The sequence below is a fragment of the Tetrahymena thermophila genome (genome assembly GCF_000189635.1).
Source record: "Tetrahymena thermophila SB210 genomic scaffold scf_8254476, whole genome shotgun sequence".
In the NCBI taxonomy this organism is placed as follows: Eukaryota; Ciliophora; class Oligohymenophorea; order Hymenostomatida; family Tetrahymenidae; genus Tetrahymena; species Tetrahymena thermophila.
The window spans coordinates 140,614-158,878 of record NW_002476251.1 but is presented as its reverse complement, the minus strand read 5'-3'; the positions used below and the strand labels follow the sequence as shown (position 1 = coordinate 158,878).

The 18,265-nt window shown below is 23.1% G+C and overlaps 5 protein-coding genes across 5 annotated transcripts; 3 read left to right on the top strand and 2 right to left on the bottom strand. All coding sequences in view use genetic code 6, as the record gives it.

The window, feature by feature from the left end:
- Positions 1 to 790: 790 nt before the first annotated feature.
- On the bottom strand, positions 791 to 4,185 carry TTHERM_00728920 (cyclic nucleotide-binding domain protein; the record flags this gene model as incomplete). The annotated part of the gene is made up of 3 exons (XM_001022678.2): positions 791 to 1,380; positions 1,445 to 3,189; positions 3,584 to 4,185. The coding sequence occupies 3 exons, from the start codon at positions 4,183 to 4,185 to the stop codon at positions 791 to 793; spliced, it is 2,937 nt and encodes a 978-aa protein (XP_001022678.2).
- Positions 4,186 to 6,111: 1,926 nt separating this feature from the next.
- On the top strand, positions 6,112 to 9,751 carry TTHERM_00728910 (transporter family ABC domain protein; the record flags this gene model as incomplete). Its single annotated transcript, XM_001022677.3, has 10 exons — positions 6,112 to 6,977; positions 7,041 to 7,165; positions 7,361 to 7,595; positions 7,785 to 8,000; positions 8,052 to 8,232; positions 8,280 to 8,499; positions 8,564 to 8,670; positions 8,736 to 9,111; positions 9,165 to 9,356; positions 9,408 to 9,751. 10 exons carry the CDS (start codon positions 6,112 to 6,114, stop codon positions 9,749 to 9,751), a joined length of 2,862 nt encoding a protein of 953 aa, XP_001022677.1.
- Positions 9,752 to 10,712: 961 nt separating this feature from the next.
- Positions 10,713 to 12,122, bottom strand: TTHERM_00728900 (hypothetical protein; the record flags this gene model as incomplete). Its single annotated transcript, XM_001022676.2, has 1 exon — positions 10,713 to 12,122. The coding sequence occupies exon 1, from the start codon at positions 12,063 to 12,065 to the stop codon at positions 10,713 to 10,715; it is 1,353 nt and encodes a 450-aa protein (XP_001022676.2). The 5' UTR covers positions 12,066 to 12,122.
- Positions 12,123 to 12,431: 309 nt separating this feature from the next.
- TTHERM_00728890 (patatin-like phospholipase family protein) lies at positions 12,432 to 16,086 on the top strand (the record flags this gene model as incomplete). The annotated part of the gene is made up of 4 exons (XM_001022675.2): positions 12,432 to 12,908; positions 13,060 to 15,145; positions 15,201 to 15,415; positions 15,475 to 16,086. Exons 1-4 carry the CDS (start codon positions 12,513 to 12,515, stop codon positions 16,084 to 16,086), a joined length of 3,309 nt encoding a protein of 1,102 aa, XP_001022675.2. The 5' UTR covers positions 12,432 to 12,512.
- Positions 16,087 to 16,633: 547 nt separating this feature from the next.
- TTHERM_000728889 (patatin family phospholipase) lies at positions 16,634 to 17,644 on the top strand (the record flags this gene model as incomplete). The annotated part of the gene is made up of 1 exon (XM_012799343.1): positions 16,634 to 17,644. One exon carries the CDS (start codon positions 16,634 to 16,636, stop codon positions 17,642 to 17,644), a length of 1,011 nt encoding a protein of 336 aa, XP_012654797.1.
- Positions 17,645 to 18,265: the final 621 nt, after the last annotated feature.

Genomic DNA, 18,265 nt, shown 5'->3' with positions numbered 1-18,265 from the left:
ATATTTAATTATTATTTTCATTTTTAAAAATGATTATAGTATTTTATATCATACAAGAACTTCTTTAAATACCTATAAAAATAAAAAATGGTATTTATTTAATGAAAATAGATTTATTTTCAAAAATTTTAAATTATATTACTTGATGAAAAATATAAATTTTATTTTGTAAAATTTTAATCTTTAATTATTCATATTAACTATGAGATTAAAAAATTAATAAAAAATGCCTTCACTCGGGATCGAACCGAGGACCGTAAGATCTTCAGTCTTACGCTCTCCCAACTGAGCTATAAAGGCTTAATAACTTATAAAAAAAGTATTTTTTGAGTGATCATTAGTATTAATTTTATATAATTAAATTAAAACAGGCACTTAATTTGTTTTATTGATATAATAATTATTATGTTTTTAAATTAGAAAATATCCAACTTTAAATGTTTAAGGATTGATTATTTTAAGAAAAAGAAAAAAGCATAAAATAAATAATATATTAATGAGAACTCATTTAAAATTAACTCAAATAAAATAATTAAATATATTTAATTCCAAAAATTATAAGCATTAGCCAGCTCATAATTTATTAAAATTGAATATATTAAATAAATTTAAAATAGAAAATTATTTTATTAAAAATTAAAATAAAAAACTAATTTTTATAATTTATTGAAAATAAACTTAATAAAAAATTAACCCTTAGCCTTACAAATTATACAGTTTTATAAAAGAAATTATTGGTAATAATTAAATCCTAAATATACTAAATAAAATAAGTTTTCAAGTTTCTTAATCAGCTTTCTGTTTTAGTTTTTTAATTTTTAACACTTAAAGTAAATTATTTAAATTCATTAAAAAGAGCCTCTTTGGTATGGTGCTTTAATATTTTTGGAATGAAATTTAATTTTGTTTAGGAATTCGATATCTATGAAGCATAATATTTGAGAGGTAAAAAGCTACTTCTTGATATTAAATTAGGTGAACTTAGTTTTCTATGATTCTAAAAAGATATTTATTACTAATTTTAGATTTTTTGTTAATCACCTTTTTAAGATGACATGATATTATGGGTCTAGCTAAATACTTCTTTTGTGTTACTATTTGAAACTCTGTTTTCATCAAAATTACTATAGCTCAGTTAATTTTCGAATTTAAATTTATTTTGAGTTTTAGATTATAGTACAACACTTTAGCTAATAGTTTTATTTTATGGTTTAAAACTTAATAAAGTTTGGGAGGTTTTTATAGTATTATTTTCATTATTTATTTTATTTTGTGTTTTAGGCTTACTATATTAGAAGAACTTTGATCTATCATTTTAATCAAATTAGCTTAGGCTTTTTGGGGAAAGCAGTGATGTGACAGTCTTTGGTGAATCAAGCCCTTTTAATAAAAAATAATTTTTGAGTTTTTGAAATTAATTTTTGATGCTATTATAAAAATTTACCTTAAATATATTCTTGACTATCTGCTTTTAAGATTGGTTGAGCATAAAAAGATTTTGGAGAATTAGTATTATTTGAATTAAAAGAATCCATTTTCTGAAGTTAGGCAAATTTCTTTTTGATGGGATTTTAATTTTGGAAAATATTTTCATGATTATGATGAGAATGAATTGAGGAATTTATATTTTATTATATTATTTGCTCTTGGGGAGACTGAAGAACCTTTTACAGACTGTTATTTTATTACTGCAATTCAAATTTATATTCAATTTAGTTATTACTTTTTCTAAATTAACGTATAGGGAATTTATCTACACTAAATATCCTTTATTAACTATTTGATGGAGACTTTACTGGACTTAAATCTTCGTTACTACTTTGCTGAGCTTTTTAATTAATTTTTTTCCCAAAAGCAATTAATTAATCTAAACTGTGTTTGCTTTTCTCTTCCTCAACTTATAAGTGAGCTAAAGAAGAGTTTGATTCTAAATTCGCTAGGGAATACTTTGATTTTGGAAGCTATGAGCTAATTTGACTCTCTGAAATTATTTATTTTAAATTTTTTAGTGAATCATTATTTGTCAGGCTCTTTTTTTCAGCTTTTTGAATTAGCTGAGCTTCTGATGAAGACTAAGTGGAAAGTATGACTACAGTATTAGACTTTTTTTTAGATGCTCTCTAGTATTTTTTGTTATTTTCATCTTATTTTTCTATTTAATCCTTTGAAATACTTTCTTACTTACCCATTTCTTGTTTTTCAATTCTGGCTACTATTTCACTTACTTTGTAATGATTTTTTTTCTTTTTCTTTTGAGTAATAACAGAAGATAAGAGTAGGATTTTTTCTGATTTAGGATGGGTATTAGATTTTTGCTTGTTATCAGATAAATTTATTTTATTGCTTTCATCAGGGTATACGATACGTTTCTCTATTTTAAATTCATTAAAATCATAATTTCTCAAAACATTTTTATCTGAATCTTTTATCTCTTCTTCTTCCTCGGTATTTAGATATAAATTTTTAGCAACATTCAATTCTTATGGAGTCCTATGCTTTTGCTTTTTAATTAAATTAACTTAGTTTTCTGAGCTTAAAATCTTTTATTTAAGAGATTTTAGCAGCATTGGAAGAAGTTCTTCACTTTTTGCAATCTTTTAGAATATGTCTTTAACATGTATCACATATAAGACACCTGTAACACTAGAACAAGATGCTGTTAGTTATCTTTTTTGAACCAAACTTGATTAGAAAGACTGCCTTTGCTCTGGATCTATTAATAATGATAAAAATTCTTCTGCTCCAAATGTCTCACCTTGAGAGATAATTTTTATTTTTTTAAGCTCGCCTTTCTTAATCCTTTTCTTCCTAATTTAATCCTCAAAAGTAATTTCTGTAGGGCTGTCTTAGGGATCAATGCTTTTTAATTACTTCTCTATAGCTGTAAGATGTGACTCTTAATTTTTCAATAAATATCTCTTTTTATTTTATTGTTAGATATTATGAATCATGGATTAAATTTCTTTTTTTTCAGCCTCCTTAACTTCATCTATTGCCTCTATAACCTTCTAAAGAACAAATTCACCTTCCTTAACTAAGTATAGATAGTTGCTCTCATCACCATCTTTGTATACTACATTATTTATAGCATATTGTTTTTCAAAAAAACAATCTTGAATCATCCTAATTTAGTTTTTGTTCCACCCTTTGAATAAGTTCATCTGCGAAAGTTCCTCAAAGAATTTAATCCTATGTAACATTAAAATGATAAAATAAATATTTTTAAATAATTTTGAGTATAAGAAAGATATTCGAGGCAGACATTAATATAAAAATAATGATAAAAAGAAATCTTAAAAGAATACTTCCTTCCTTTTAAGAAAGAATCGTTATTAATTTAAGAAAGATTGTTTTATTAGTATTTTGATAATATATATATTTAAGGAGATTTTTATAACTTTTTGCATAAGAAAATATAAAAATTATTTGGTAGGGGAGAAGTCAATAAATATTTTTTTACTGACTAATTTAATTTTTAGATTATAAAAATTATTTAGTTGATTACAAATCTTCAAATAAATATATGATAATCATTTGTGTCAATAATTTCTCTATAGATTATTTTAGAATATAGTTAATTTACCTTTGCTTGAAGTCTGACATTATTTTATCTAAATTGTCTTTCTATAAAATCAAATACGAGCATTCTGTTTAGCAAATTAAAGAATTTTGATGAACTTCTTCATTTTCAATATCAATTTTAATCTGTAGTTCTCCTTATTTTGAGTTTCTCTTAAAATTAGCTCCCCTCAAAGGTAATTCTACTATGGAGCCTTATCCTAAGCTATTCAATTATTCTTAATTGAATTAGCTTTAATTATCAGAATCCTAAACAATCTAAGCTTCACCACTTAGTATCATAATAAAGCATTTCTTTGGCTATCCTTGCATAAAAATATACTCCCCTTTCTTTGAGATTTTAACTTAATATTTTCTACAAATTTCGTAGACTGCCACTTATCCGTCCTACTGTAATATTATTTCCTTGATAAACTTCTAGTTTTTTGTCATCATAATCAAATATTTTAACTCACTTGTAGTCCTTAAATAAGGTTTTTTTTCTAAGATGTAATGGGTAGTTAGATAAAGGTCTTATTTAGCAAATGTAGATACTGAATTCTCATTATGTTCGCTCTACTTTATAATTTTTTAAAATAAGTCTATCTGCTCAAAAGTAAAAGGCATTGTTGTTTTTTTAGTACTTTTGTGCTACTTTGAGAAGATTAATAATTATTATTACTTTTGATTATTAAAAATTTACAAATAATTTGCTTGCTAAATTAATTAATTTAATATTCGGGGCAAATAGAAAATTTTTAAAGTAAATAATAATATTAATTATTTTTCACCATTTATTTGATAGATATCCAATAACATTACACTTTTTTGCTTTACTCTTATAATATTTTTTGATAGAAAGCTATTTAGTTTTTTAAAAGTTACTTATAATACCTTCAAGTATTTGAAGCTAAATTTAGATGTTATTTTTAAATAATTTGATTTAAATTATATATTTTTTTATAAATTAGTTAAAATAACAAGAAAAACCATAAAATAGAAATCTTCAAATAGCTTGTTACATTTGGTTATATCATTAAAAAAATACTCTTTATATTATTTATATAAGAAATAATTATTTCTAAGAGTTTATTATTGCCATTAGTAAATAATTATTTAAATAAATCTTTAATAGTCAAAATAGCTTTATTTAGCAACTATTTTTAGAGCATACATCTTTTTAATAGAAATAATTTTTTTTGAAATAAACTCAAAATAAAATATTAGGTAATAAACCAAATCTTTAAAAATATTAACAAAATTAGTAAATTAATAATATTTTATTTAATGAAGAAGATTGATTTCTATTCAAAAAATTTTATTTCAAAATATTTAATTGATCTCATAAAAAAAAAAAGAAATTATTACTTAATTAATTAAATTTTTACAAAAAAAAGAAAAGATCTATTTTTTCATTACAATTTTTTTGAAAATTTAATAGCATTTTCACTTTTTCTAAATCGAACACAATTATCTATTTCAAAGAATTTTTTAAGGGGTTATTTGTTATCATCCCCAAATAGAAAAACTCTTATTAGCATTTTAATTAGCTAATTTAATAATTTTTCTAATTTATTTATAAAAAGAAATTGTGAATACTAATTAATAAATAGAAGATTAAGCGTTTTTTCTACTTATTTATTAATAAACTTAAATAAAATTAAATTATTTTAATTTTAAAATTTAAAAGATTAAATTATTATCTTACTCGATAAGATAGCATTAAGAAGATTAATTTGTAAAAGAATATTAAATTTCATAAGACAAAAATACATAATAATATTTAACTAAATTTATTAATTTTTTTCAATATTGCGGGGATCTTTTGATATTTTTTAAAAGGAAAACAAAATTTTTATTTTGGTATTGTAGAAATTATTTATTACTTCTTTGTAATGCTAAACTAATAAGTGCTACTTAACTAATAAATATAATAAGTTTTTTACATTTTATTATAAATATTCTGAATTTTTATAGGTTTTAGTTTTTTAAGATTAAATATTAAATTTTTAAAGGCAATTATTTCTATAAAAATAAAAATTAAGATAATTTAAAATAATTATTTTTATTTTATAGTTTGATTGAAGTAGGAATTATTAATTTTAGGATATCTAAAGACAAAATTAATTGAAAATAGTTGATTATGCTTACTTTTAATGTGTTATTTTTGATCTCATTTAAAACCATCAAAAATAATTGATTTTTTTTTGAATGCAAATTTTACTATCAGATATTAATTTAGATGAAAATTAAAATTAATTGCTTACTTTTTATAGCTTATATTATTATCTTTTTTAGATACGTATCATATACCCTTAATATTTAATATTTAGATTGAATAATTTACTTTATCGCCATCGAAATGATTTAAGAAATTTTATTAAAAATTGAAATAAAATATCACTTTTTCTGAAAGTATTAGCTATTCTCAATTATTAAAATAAATTATAAAAAAGATTTGTAATTCACAATTCACAAAGAGTATTAGAACAATTACTAAGTTTAGGGATTATAAAGTAAATTAAAGGGAAATAGATAGACATTCATATTTAGATGAAAAGATTTGAAGTTTAGAATCAGAGAATAGCAGAAGTCGTATAAATTGATGAGGAGCGTTCTCTTTTGCATAAGGAAATGAGATTAAACAAGAAATCATTACTCGCAAAGGCTCTCATACATATAAAGCTTATGATGCAAAAGAATTTCTTGATTATGAAAAAAAACTAAAAAACAACTCTCTTTTAATTGAGTTCTCCTCTCATAGTTTGCATTTTACTTACTATTTGGTAAACTCTAGCAAATAACCTTACTAAAATTACTATGATTGAAAACTAAATTGAGACAGTTGGAAGTCTCCCAAAATGTATTTAAGGAAAAGGGTAATTAGAGGAGTGCATTACAATAGCTTATGGTGTTGTAGGAGAGAAGGAGTAATGGATAGATCATACTCTAGATTATTTAGCATTACAAAATGATTTAGATAGAAAAAGTGACATTATTGAGTTGAACATTACTGCACCACAAGATTTTAGCAATTTCATAAAAGCATATCCTAATCGTACACAAGTAGGAATAGTATTTTGTACATCAAATTACTCAATTACAGGAGATTTATCATTTCCATGTAATAAAGTATCAGATGTAAAAGGTTACGAATATCTTGGATAGGATAAAAGGATGATTTTTTATAATATATTCTATAATTGGACACTTTTCTACCGCTCACCTTACTTATAAGGTAGCATTGGATAAAATACTCATAAGGATTGGTTTTTGACTAGGTTAAAAATAAATTTAGACAATGGTATCATTGATTACTTTTCTAAAACTCCTGAATAGCAACAGGTTAAATTAACAAAAAATACATTAAATCAAAGAGTTCAAATAGTATAGCAAGATTACCCTATTTCTCCAAGCAGGTAAAAAATTTTATTAATTTATTTATCACTTATCAAAGTTAAAAATATTTTTGAAAACTCTAGATTTACAACAGGGTATGATGTGGTGACCAGCAACGGCGCCTTTTACTTCTTTGTTCCAATTATGATAAATTTTATTACCACCATAAATGAAATTTTGAGAGAAAAATAGAAGAAGCTGAGACAAGGTAAATTGGGATAATTTTAATATTTATTTATTTGATAAAATTTTAGATAAAACAGATAATTCATCAAAAATATTAAATTTATCTTAATGATTTATTGTAAAAGATTTTTCAAGTTTTGATATCAAATCATATTTGAAAATTATTAATTTCTAAAACATAGTAAATTAATCAACTAATTCTTATCTATCTAAATAGGTATCACTGTAATGGGTATGACCAATTTTAGTTATTGGGTTAGCTGGATTCTCACTGCTTTAGTCGTAAACTCCTCAACCTCTTTTATTTAAATTGTTTGTGGACGACTCTTTGGATTTGACATATTTGTCAAAACTCCATTAATCGTTTTATTTAGCTTTTTGGTTGCTTTTGGAATGAGTGTTACTTTTATAGGATTTTTGATCACAAACATATGTAGCGATACTTCAAACGGGTATATATATATATTATAAATAGATAAATAATTGCTTTTGATTTTTATAATAAATTTTCTTAATTCAAAATATTAATTTAAAACCATTTTATTTGTTTATATTAAGAATAAATTTTAAGAATTATTTTGTAATTAAGCAATTAATTTATTTTCTTTTTGATAACATTAAATTTTAATATTTAATATTAGATATACATTTGCTTACGGATTTCTTTTGATGGCTTTAGTTATGGAGTTCTTCTTAACTAGTGGATTTTTTATATATTATTTGCATAGATTAGATGCTGAATTCTTTGTTGCTGCTATTAAAAGAGTATTCAGCTTATATCCAGCTTTCCATTATTCTAAAATGTATGGCGATATCGCTTTTAAAAGTGGAAAACATTATTCTGTGGCTGACAGCAGGTATTTTTAATGAGATTAAAAATATTTTTTCAAAAAAATTATATTACTTAGGTGGATAGAAGGAGTAGGATACAAGTATTCTGATCTCTTTGAACCAATTAAAGGTAAATTTACTATTCCAAAGGAGTCTTTTTATGAATGTCCAACTACTTTTGAAAGCTTCATCCACTTAAACCTTGTATCAACTCTTTACTTCTTGCTTGCTATTTATTGCGACATAGTTTTCCCAAATGTATCTCTATTTTATTTAATTGATTTTTAATTTACCTTCTTTAACAGAATAGAGGTACTTAGGAGTCTCCCTTGTTCTTCTTGAGTTTCGAGTACTGGTATAAAATTTTAGGATTAAAGTAAAAGTAAGAAGAAAAGCGTTAGCTAAGAAAAACTTCATTTGAATTGAGATAGCAATAAAAGGAATACAATTACAGTGATATGAATCTCTATAACACAGTAAGTAGAGAAAGATCAAGAGTTCAAGGTAACGATAAAGGAGGTGCAGGTAAATAATAATATTTTTTAATAATTTATAATTAACTCTTAATTTATTTTTTAAATCAAATTAGAGGTTAAAGGAATGCGTGTTATCGGACTTGGCAAAACTTTCCATAAATATCCTTTTGGAATTAAATCTAGCAAGGATAAAATAGCTCTAAAAGATGTTTACTTTGAAGTAAATAAATAAATTAATTAATTAAATAAATAAATTTAAGTTTATTTATTTTAATATTTTAAAAGGTTGATGGAGGTGAATTAATAGCTATTTTAGGTCACAATGGTGCAGGAAAAAGTACTATGATTAATATATTAACTGGCTTACTCTCTGCTTCAACAGGTACTGCAAATATGCTTGGATTTGATATAAATACTTAAATGGCTGAAATTTAAAGTATTATGGGTGTATGTCCATAATTTGATATCCTTTGGGATGAGCTTACTGCTGAAGAGCATTTGCAGATGTATTGCATGCTTAAAGGTATTCCAGTTGGTATGATCCCTAAAGAAATAAACACAAGATTATAAGAAGTTGGGCTTTTCCATGTAAAGAAAGCTTCTGTTGGAACATACTCGGGTGGTATGAAAAGAAGAGTTTCACTTGCTATTTCAGCTATTGGTAGAAAATATATCCACCTTATTTAATTAGTATTAAAATTTTTTTATATTTAGGTAATCCAAAAATTATTTTTATGGATGAGCCTACTACAGGTATGGATCCAAAGACAAGGAGAGAAATATGGGAAATGGTCAAGAATTTAAAAAGAGATAAGGCAATTGTATTGACTACACATGCTATGGAAGAAGCTGAAGCACTTTCAGATAGAATCATAGTGGTTGCTGGAGGTTAGCTTAAATGCATAGGTAAATATTATATTATTTATATAATTTTTAATTTAAAATTTAATAATTTAGGTACTTCTCTTTATCTAAAAAATCATTACAGTGATGGTTATAGATTAAGTGTAGTCACAGAGCCATAATATGTCGATTATGCACGTATCGAGCTTAAAAAGCTACTTCCTTCATGTAAAATTTAAGATAGCAGTGGAGGTAGTATAGTAGCATGTGTACCTGTTCTCAACTTAAATGAACTAGGAAATTTCTTTAAAATTATGGAATCTGATGGAAATTAAATTGAAGTTATGGATTAGAGGTCAATAAATTTTAAGAAATATGTTAAAGATTGGGGGCTTTCACATTCTACTTTAGAGGAAGTATTCTTAAAAATAACTAAATCAAAATCTTATTTGGTTTGAAAAATTTTACAAATACATCAATAAAAGAGCATAATTTTCAATGAAAATTGGTTCATTTAACATACTGATTATCTCTCTCAAAAATAAATAAATAACTTAATAATTACAAATTATATTTCAAAAATTTAATAAATTAAACTAATATTTAAAGTTAAAGTAAAATACACTAAATAAATAAATAATTATTTTTGCTTAATTTATGTTTTATAAATAAATATTAAAATTAAATTAATGTATTATTTATTTAATTCTACTATTAAAGTTATTCATGTATTCTTTATCATCAAAATACTATAAATATATTTTTATAAAACAATCACATCAAAAAATAATTAATTAATTATATTTTCAATAACTTTTTAAATTATGATAAAAAAACATTATTTGATTCTACTATAGAGGAAATAATAACTAAATCAAAATCTTATTTGGTTTGAAAAAGTTTACTAATACGTCAATAAAGAGCGTAATTTTCAATGAAAATTGGTTCATTTAATATACTGATTATCTCTCTCAAAAATAAATAACTAAATAAATAAATAATTACAAATTCTATTTCAAAAATTTAATAAATTAAACTATTTAAAGTTAAAGTAAAATACACTAAATAATAAATAATTATTTTTGCTTAATTTATGTTTTATAAATAAATATTTATTTTTAACATTTAATTAATCTTTTATTTAATTATACTATTAAAATTATTCATGTATTCCTCATTATCAAAATAACAATAAATATATTTTATAAAACAACCACATCAAAAAATAAATATTAATTATATTTTCAATACCTTTTTTAATTTAGATAAAAATTATTTAATGACATAAATTATTCAAAAATAAAAATTCTCTTTTTTTAAATTGATGAATCTTGCTGCCACTCTCTTCAAAAAAGTAATTTTTCGTTAATTTTTTTGTTGTTGCATTTTATATTATTAGCTGCTCTTTAAGTTTAAACATCAAACTTATGCTTATTTTGAATCTAATTATGATTATTGTTATTAATCTTAAGATTTCTATTCTTTACTTTAGTATCTATTGCTACTTTTATGAGTATTTGTTGATTGAGAATTTATTGATTTTTTTCCAGCTAAATTTTCAGAAGAAGCTCTATTGAATTTTTATTCATCGCTAAATGTATATTATTTTATAGCTTACGAATTCTCAAGGCCATAATTTTACTGAGGTTTAGTGTTCATTAATGATGAGTTTTAAAAGCAATTCTATTTATCATTATATAATCTTTAAGAACCTATTTGCTATAAATCGTCATTGATTTAATTTTAGTTAAATATAATGCTTTGCTAAAAATTGCCAAATAATGGTGCTTAAACTTCCTTTAAAATTTTAGGTGACTGCTCACATCTGGTTGCATTAATTTGGACAACTTAATCATTGTTTTCAAATTTTTGTTCGTAATCTCTGTTGATATAATTATTTTTAAAAGTTTAATCAATTTATCTTTTTTCATCATCGTAAATTTAATTATGAATATTTTATTAATTTTGTTTAGAACTACTTTATAAAAATTGTTGATATGGGTTTTCTTTTTTTAAAATACCATTTTCAATATCTTAATGTATTTTCTATAAACAAGTGTTGTTTATTTAAGTTCTGCTATTTGTTAAGGGTGAGCTAATCTCTTAAATAAAGGCAGAATTTTTAGTTTGATTTCTCCATAATGTTTCAAAATTATTCATATATTGAATTACATCATCTGCTATCTATTAATAATATTATTGAGATTACTAGAACTCTTTATTAATGAGATCCTGATGCACAATTTCTAAGGAGTTTTACCTACGATCTAAGCTATTTAACATTTAGCTATTATTTTTTTCATTTTTCTTGGAAATTTTAAATTGATTTTTAGCCTATTCAAGGATAAAAATGTTTTCTTTTTACTTGTTCATTCCAAAATTTCTGAACTTCTACATAAATTAAATGTGTGAATGATAGCTTTATTTTATGTTTTAAATTTTACAATCTATTGATTTATTGAATTCTTTTAGGGATTTATCAATCAATTATGTAATTTTTTGTTTTTGCTTATTCATTCTTTGCTAGTAATCTTCTTTTAGAAACTTAAGTTTATTCAGCTAAAAGTTAAATTCATTACTTACTACAGATAGATTAAATCTACTCTCGATGTTCTCAATGAGATCTTACAAATGAATGCAAGATTAAATATGATCTTGATGAGTATCTCTACAGTTATAGCATATTAGAGAGTTTTCAGAGCATTCTTTTTCTAGACAAACAGCATCAATTAATTTATTTTTATGGATACTGCAGTATATCTCGTTTTCCATTTTTATTAGTTGTCTAATAGGTGAAGGTAGAAATAAATCTTTTTTAATTTATAAATTAATTAAAAATATTATTAAAAATCAATTTTGCAATACTATTAATTAGCCAGCTAAGATTTCTTTTTGAAAAAATGATATTAAATTTAAAGCAAATTTCAGTAAATTAGTTAGTAAATTAGATGATAGATTTTAGGCTATAAATAGAATTTGATTAAATAAAAATACACGAAAATCAAAATATCTAAAACGATGTTTTAGACAAATAACTCAATTAAATTATTTCTGATCGAATTAGCTTTGCAGATTTTTAATTACATAAATCTCCCGAGGAGATTGAAATATTAATAATATAAATTTTTCATTTAATAAAAATTTTAGTAATTAAATACAAGTTGTTGTAAAAAGATATTCTAATAAGATAGGAAATAAAATAAATATATAAATTCAAGTATGCATCTAAATAAGCAGATAAAAGACTACAGCATTTATTCTAGAAAAGAAGACTCTATTTTAGCAGAAAATTACTATGGTTACAATACTAAGAATGGTAAAGATGTCTTTATAAAAATAATTAACCAAAAGAAAATCCCTGATGGCTCACTAATTAGAATAAATTTAGAAAACGAAATAATTATTCATCAGTAGCTAAAGTAAAAGAATGCCAAAAATGTTATGGCTTTAATAGATGTGGCATATACTTAGAACAACATTTATCTTATTTACTAAAATAATAAATATGATACCTTAAAAAACTATTTGAATTACAAGTAGATGCTTTCTGAAAAAGAATGCATCAACTATTTTATTTAGATATATTATGGATATTTTGAATCATACTCTCAAAAAGTAAAATAATAAAAATTGTTTTTATAAATGTTAGGTGTATAAAAATAAAGCAAATTTAATATTAATCCTTAAAAATAAACATTCGCAAAGAATATTGAAGCACTTTCCTTTATTTTATAAATGATATTTATTTAATATTTATCTTAATTAGGTTAAATACAGAGATATTACTTTAAATAATATTTTGATTGGAGAGGAAGAAGCTATTAGAGTAGATGATTTTGGTTTATTCAAAACTCTATTCTATTAGAAGAATAGCTCCCTGTAATATAGAATTAATGAAGCGCCAGAAACATAATAAGATAGAAAATCTTATAATAGAGAAAAATCAGATAGCTGGAGTTTAGGAATCCTTTTGTTTTAACTTCTGTTTTTGTCTGAGCCTTCATTTTAGCTTGGATAGTTAGTCATACCTTCAACTAGAATTATTTCTAGCTAAATGGCTCAACTATTATTCTCTTTGTTGTAAATTGACCCTGCTAAAAGAATTAATTGGGTACAAATACTAAGCCACGATTGCATCAAAAATTATATTTTAGGATAGAAATAAAAATAAGACTGGAATCTGTAATTATCTTCATTTTTGAATCCCTCTACTGCAAATTTAGCAGAAAGGTATCCTTAACTAGCGCTTACTGGCAACTTTAATGATCAAAGTGGATAGAATCAAGCTTAGTTGTAATAACTAACAAACAAAAATTAGAATTAATTGTAGCAATATCCAACATAAAACTCTCTTAATTACGATTCATTAAATTCTTCAAAGTAAATTCAATCAAATCAGGATATGTATGGTTCAAAATAAAATGTAAAATATCCCACCTTGAGCGTTTAACCCTTATTTAATTAGTCTGCTTAATTTAAGCAGCCAATTGAGCACATGATGCCAGGTTAAGGCGATTACAATGGTGACTGTCTTGCAGCTAATTTTGATTAATTTTTAATAACAGCTAATGAAAGTATCTTAAGATAATCAGTTTTGAGTTCTTAAAGAGAACCAAATTAGCTTGCTAACAAAAACTAGCAATAAATTTAAAAGCAATAAAATTAAAATGCTATAGATTAAAAGTATCCTTAAATGCAAAGATAAAATTTGGCACCAACTAATATAAATGCACCATAAAAAGAAGATATGAACTGTTCTTAATAAAAATACCCAAGATTTGGTGCTGATGTAAATATGAATAGAAATTAGTAAAATTTACCCTATCATAATCAATAGCTTGAATAGTAAGAACAATAAAAATAAGCTCTCTAATATCAGTAATATTAGCAACAAAATCCATAGTTATTTCAATAAAATACAACTAATAGTATTTCACAGAATAAATAAAATAGCTATTCTTAGAATATGCAAGGAATGAATATGTCTGTACAAAATTAGTTTATTTAACAATAGAATAATTTAAATCAATAAAATAAGTATCCTGCAATGAATACAAATAATAACATCAACCCAGGTAATACTTAATAAAAATATCCTTAGAATATAAACTTAAATAATAATTATAACAACAACACTGTAAATCAAAATACTAGATTGGAAAATAATTAGCTAAATTATTAAACTCAGTAGTAAAGTTAATTAAAGCAGTAAAACTAAATCTAACAATAAAATTTTACTAATAACCAACTGAGTTAATAAAATTATGTTTAGAATAATTAAAATTCAGATTAAAACAAAGTAAATACTTAAAAATAACAGTATCCTTAGGTTAATATGATATAGTAGAACTAATAAAATTAATAGCAACCTTAAGCTAATCTTAATATAAAAGGATATTAGTAAGATTCAACTTCATTGAACTCTATTTCTACAAATTAATCATAGGAATGGTCAATTATAAGAGGTTAAAATGACCAGGTTTAATCTTTGTAACAAATAGCATAAGAAGATGAAGTAGATGATTTTAATTTGATCCAAGATATGAATGATAATAATTTAAATAACAAATCAATATTCTTGGTCAAGAAAAAATAAAAAATTGATTTTATTTCAAAACAAAAGAAAAGTTTGAAAAATAGCATTTAAAAAAGCCAAAAATCTGAAGAAGCTTAAAAAGTTGAAGAAAAAAAGTAAAATGATTTTATCGAATAGTAGATTGTACAAGAAAATTTAAGATTATCTATAACCAATTAAAATAAAAATCCTCAACAACAGTAAATTGTTGAATAAATGGATGTTTCCAAAAAGATTCCTTAATAGATTAGTCAAAATAAACCAGTAAATAATATAGGTATTTATTAATTAAAAAAACGATCAAGTTTAATTTTTGTAATCAAAAATAATAGGTGAGTAGTAAATTGATTTAAAACAGTAGTAGTAGTAAAATTAGCATGAGCCAGTAATGTAAGTTTCTCGTTTAAGAGCTGATAATGAAAATCAATAAGATGAATTCAAAAGTCTCATAAACGACAAATAAATATTTGACACAAATGTCAGAATTCTGTAAGAGGAATTAGATAAATTTAATGTGTTGGCTCAGACTGTTGAGAGAGCTGAAGATGTAACTTTAATAAAAAATAAATATTTGATAAAATTTATATTTTATATATTATAAATTAGATCTTATAGGCTAAAAGTAACTTTTGGGTAGTTGTAAGCTTTTTCATTTTGAAAAAGTTATACTTAATCAGAAAAGAATTAGAAGAGTAACTCGATGCTTATGTAAAAGTTGATGAATCCTTAGATCGTTGGGAAGTATTTTGCTTATCTCCTGAGTATTCAAAATTCATGGAAAAGTTGAGAAAATAGAATGACATGATTTTTAATTCTGTTTCATCTCTTTAAAAATTGACCATAAAGAGGCTACAAAGGCTTAATCCTTAAGTTTCGAACGAGTTAAAAAAGCACGTACCTATTGAAGATACTCCTAATTATTCAGCAAACTTCTATGTTCATCTTCATTTTCACATTATTTCTTTGCAAGAATCCTTAAGTAAATAAATGAAAGAAGCTCAAATTGAGCTTTTAAGACATATTACTTAATTATAAGACTGTTTGTTGATAGTTGAATAGGGTTTATTTGTTAATAATGAAGATTTTTTTAGTATTTAATAACACAATGCTATCTAAATGACTCCAAGTCTAGAAATGTTATAATCTTACAGCAATCAAAAACAAGAAAAGCTCTAAATGTTTTTAATGTACTACCGCTCTATGGGATATGACCTTTGATTTTGGTTTATCAAAAACACAATTTTTTATTATAATTTATTAAACTATGAGTAAAAATAAAAGAAGCACTAAAAAATGATTGATCCATCTATTTGCATTTAATTACATATTTTGTTTTTTTTAATTATATGTTTTTAATTAGTACCTTTAATAACTACATATTGATAATTATTTTCTTTTTTAAATATACTTGGTTACTGGTAATAAATGAGTGATTCAGTAAATATTTTTTTTTATAAAAAATGAATTTGTTTATTAATCTATATTAGATATCAATATTAATAATTATAATTAATCATTCTTAAAATAGATTTTAAATGTGGGTATTCAAAAAAATTTAATAAAAATAATAAAAACTCTTTTCAAAGTTTAGATATTTTTAATTTCAGAATAAAAAAACTTAAATTTTAAAATATTCTAACTTTTATTAAATTGCATTCAAATAAAAAATAAATAGCTAATTTTTATTTTGCAAATATATTTTTGAAATTTAAAAAAGAAAATTTAATCAAAATTCGAACAGGTATAATTTAAAAATACTTTAATAATGAAATCAATTTTGTAATCAGAAAGATATTTCTGTAAATTTAAATACCAATAATTTAATAATGCAATTGAAAAATAATTATTCAAAAAATAATCCAAATTATCTACCAGTGCTTATTATGTTAAAAAATGTAATATCCCTAAGTTTTGTTTCTCGAATATTAGTAATATAAAATAGTTTTCTGATATTCCTTCTAATGCAAACTAAAATAATTACTAAGAATAAGTGAAAGTTGATTATGAGAAGGAGTTATTGCTTAGTGGAGGTGGTTGCGCAATAAGTTATCAGGCTGGCTATATGCATGGGTTATCAGAGTTTATTCCTAAGAAAATTCTAAAGGAATATAGGGTTGGAGGAGTTTCATCAGGTAGCTGTATAGCTAGCTTTTTTGTTTGCTCAGTTTATTCTGATAAAGATATGAAATATTGGTATGAAAAATATATAAGAGAGAGTCTAAAGTCAATTAATAATGAAAAGCTTGGTTTTTTTAATGCTACTAAATATGTAAAAGAACAAGCAGTTAAAGCATATTTGGAAGCTAAAAGCTTAAATGTTCCTTTTAATGGCACACTTCATCTATATATATCACCTAGAAAATATGTTGTAGGTATAACAAAATAATTAATCGATAACTTTACAGACTCTTAGGAGTTTGGTGAAGCAATTTCTTGCTCATGTGCAATACCATTTGTTACAACAGGCAGGTTTTCTGATTATTATCAAGGAATTTCAGCTGTAGATGGTGGTTTTACAATGGCACTTCCATTTAGAAATTAAGACTCAGATTGTATTTTTTTAAATGTACTACCTAAAATTTGTAGCGAGTTTCCAGTAGTGAGAGTGAGACCAGATTTTTTAAGTGTGATTCATATTGATCCAGATGAAACTTTGAAATTTCCTATTGATTACTTTAATTTTAGTCATGAAATTGCTGATGAATACTTTTTAAGAGGCTATTTATCTTCTCATAAGCAATAATAAAAGCTTCTAAGAGCATTTAAAATGGCATGAAATATTTTTTAAACAATCTATGACTTTATAGAGTATTTTATTGATAACAAAAATAATTTTTCTAATACTCAAAAGTAAACAAAAGTGAATGAAAAAAGCAATATTTAATAGTTATTTACTAAGTAAGATAAGCGATATTTACACTTAACTTAAAATAAGTAATAAAATTATGAATGCTCATTAAAATCAACACCAAAAATAGCTTTTATTATTATCCCTAAGTGGAAATTTATTAAATATTATAAATGTATTTTACAAAAAAATAACTAAAATAATAGATTTAAAAATTGCTTAAAATATTTAAAAATTATTTAAATTAATAAATATATCAATCCATGCCTTAATTTTGAACAATAATTATTATTTAAATAATTTTATTTATAAATTGTATGCATCTTGGTCAATTTTTTTTCAACTGATAAAATTGTTTAAAAACTATTAAAAATTTTGACAATACAAATTAAGATTTTATTTTAAACAATGAGATAGATAGATATATATATGAATGAATAGCAAGACAAAATGATAGAATGCGATTATTTATTTATTTTATTAGTTATTTATTAATATATTTGAATATTTATAAGAGATAGACTTTGTTTTTTGGAAGATAACTTGAAA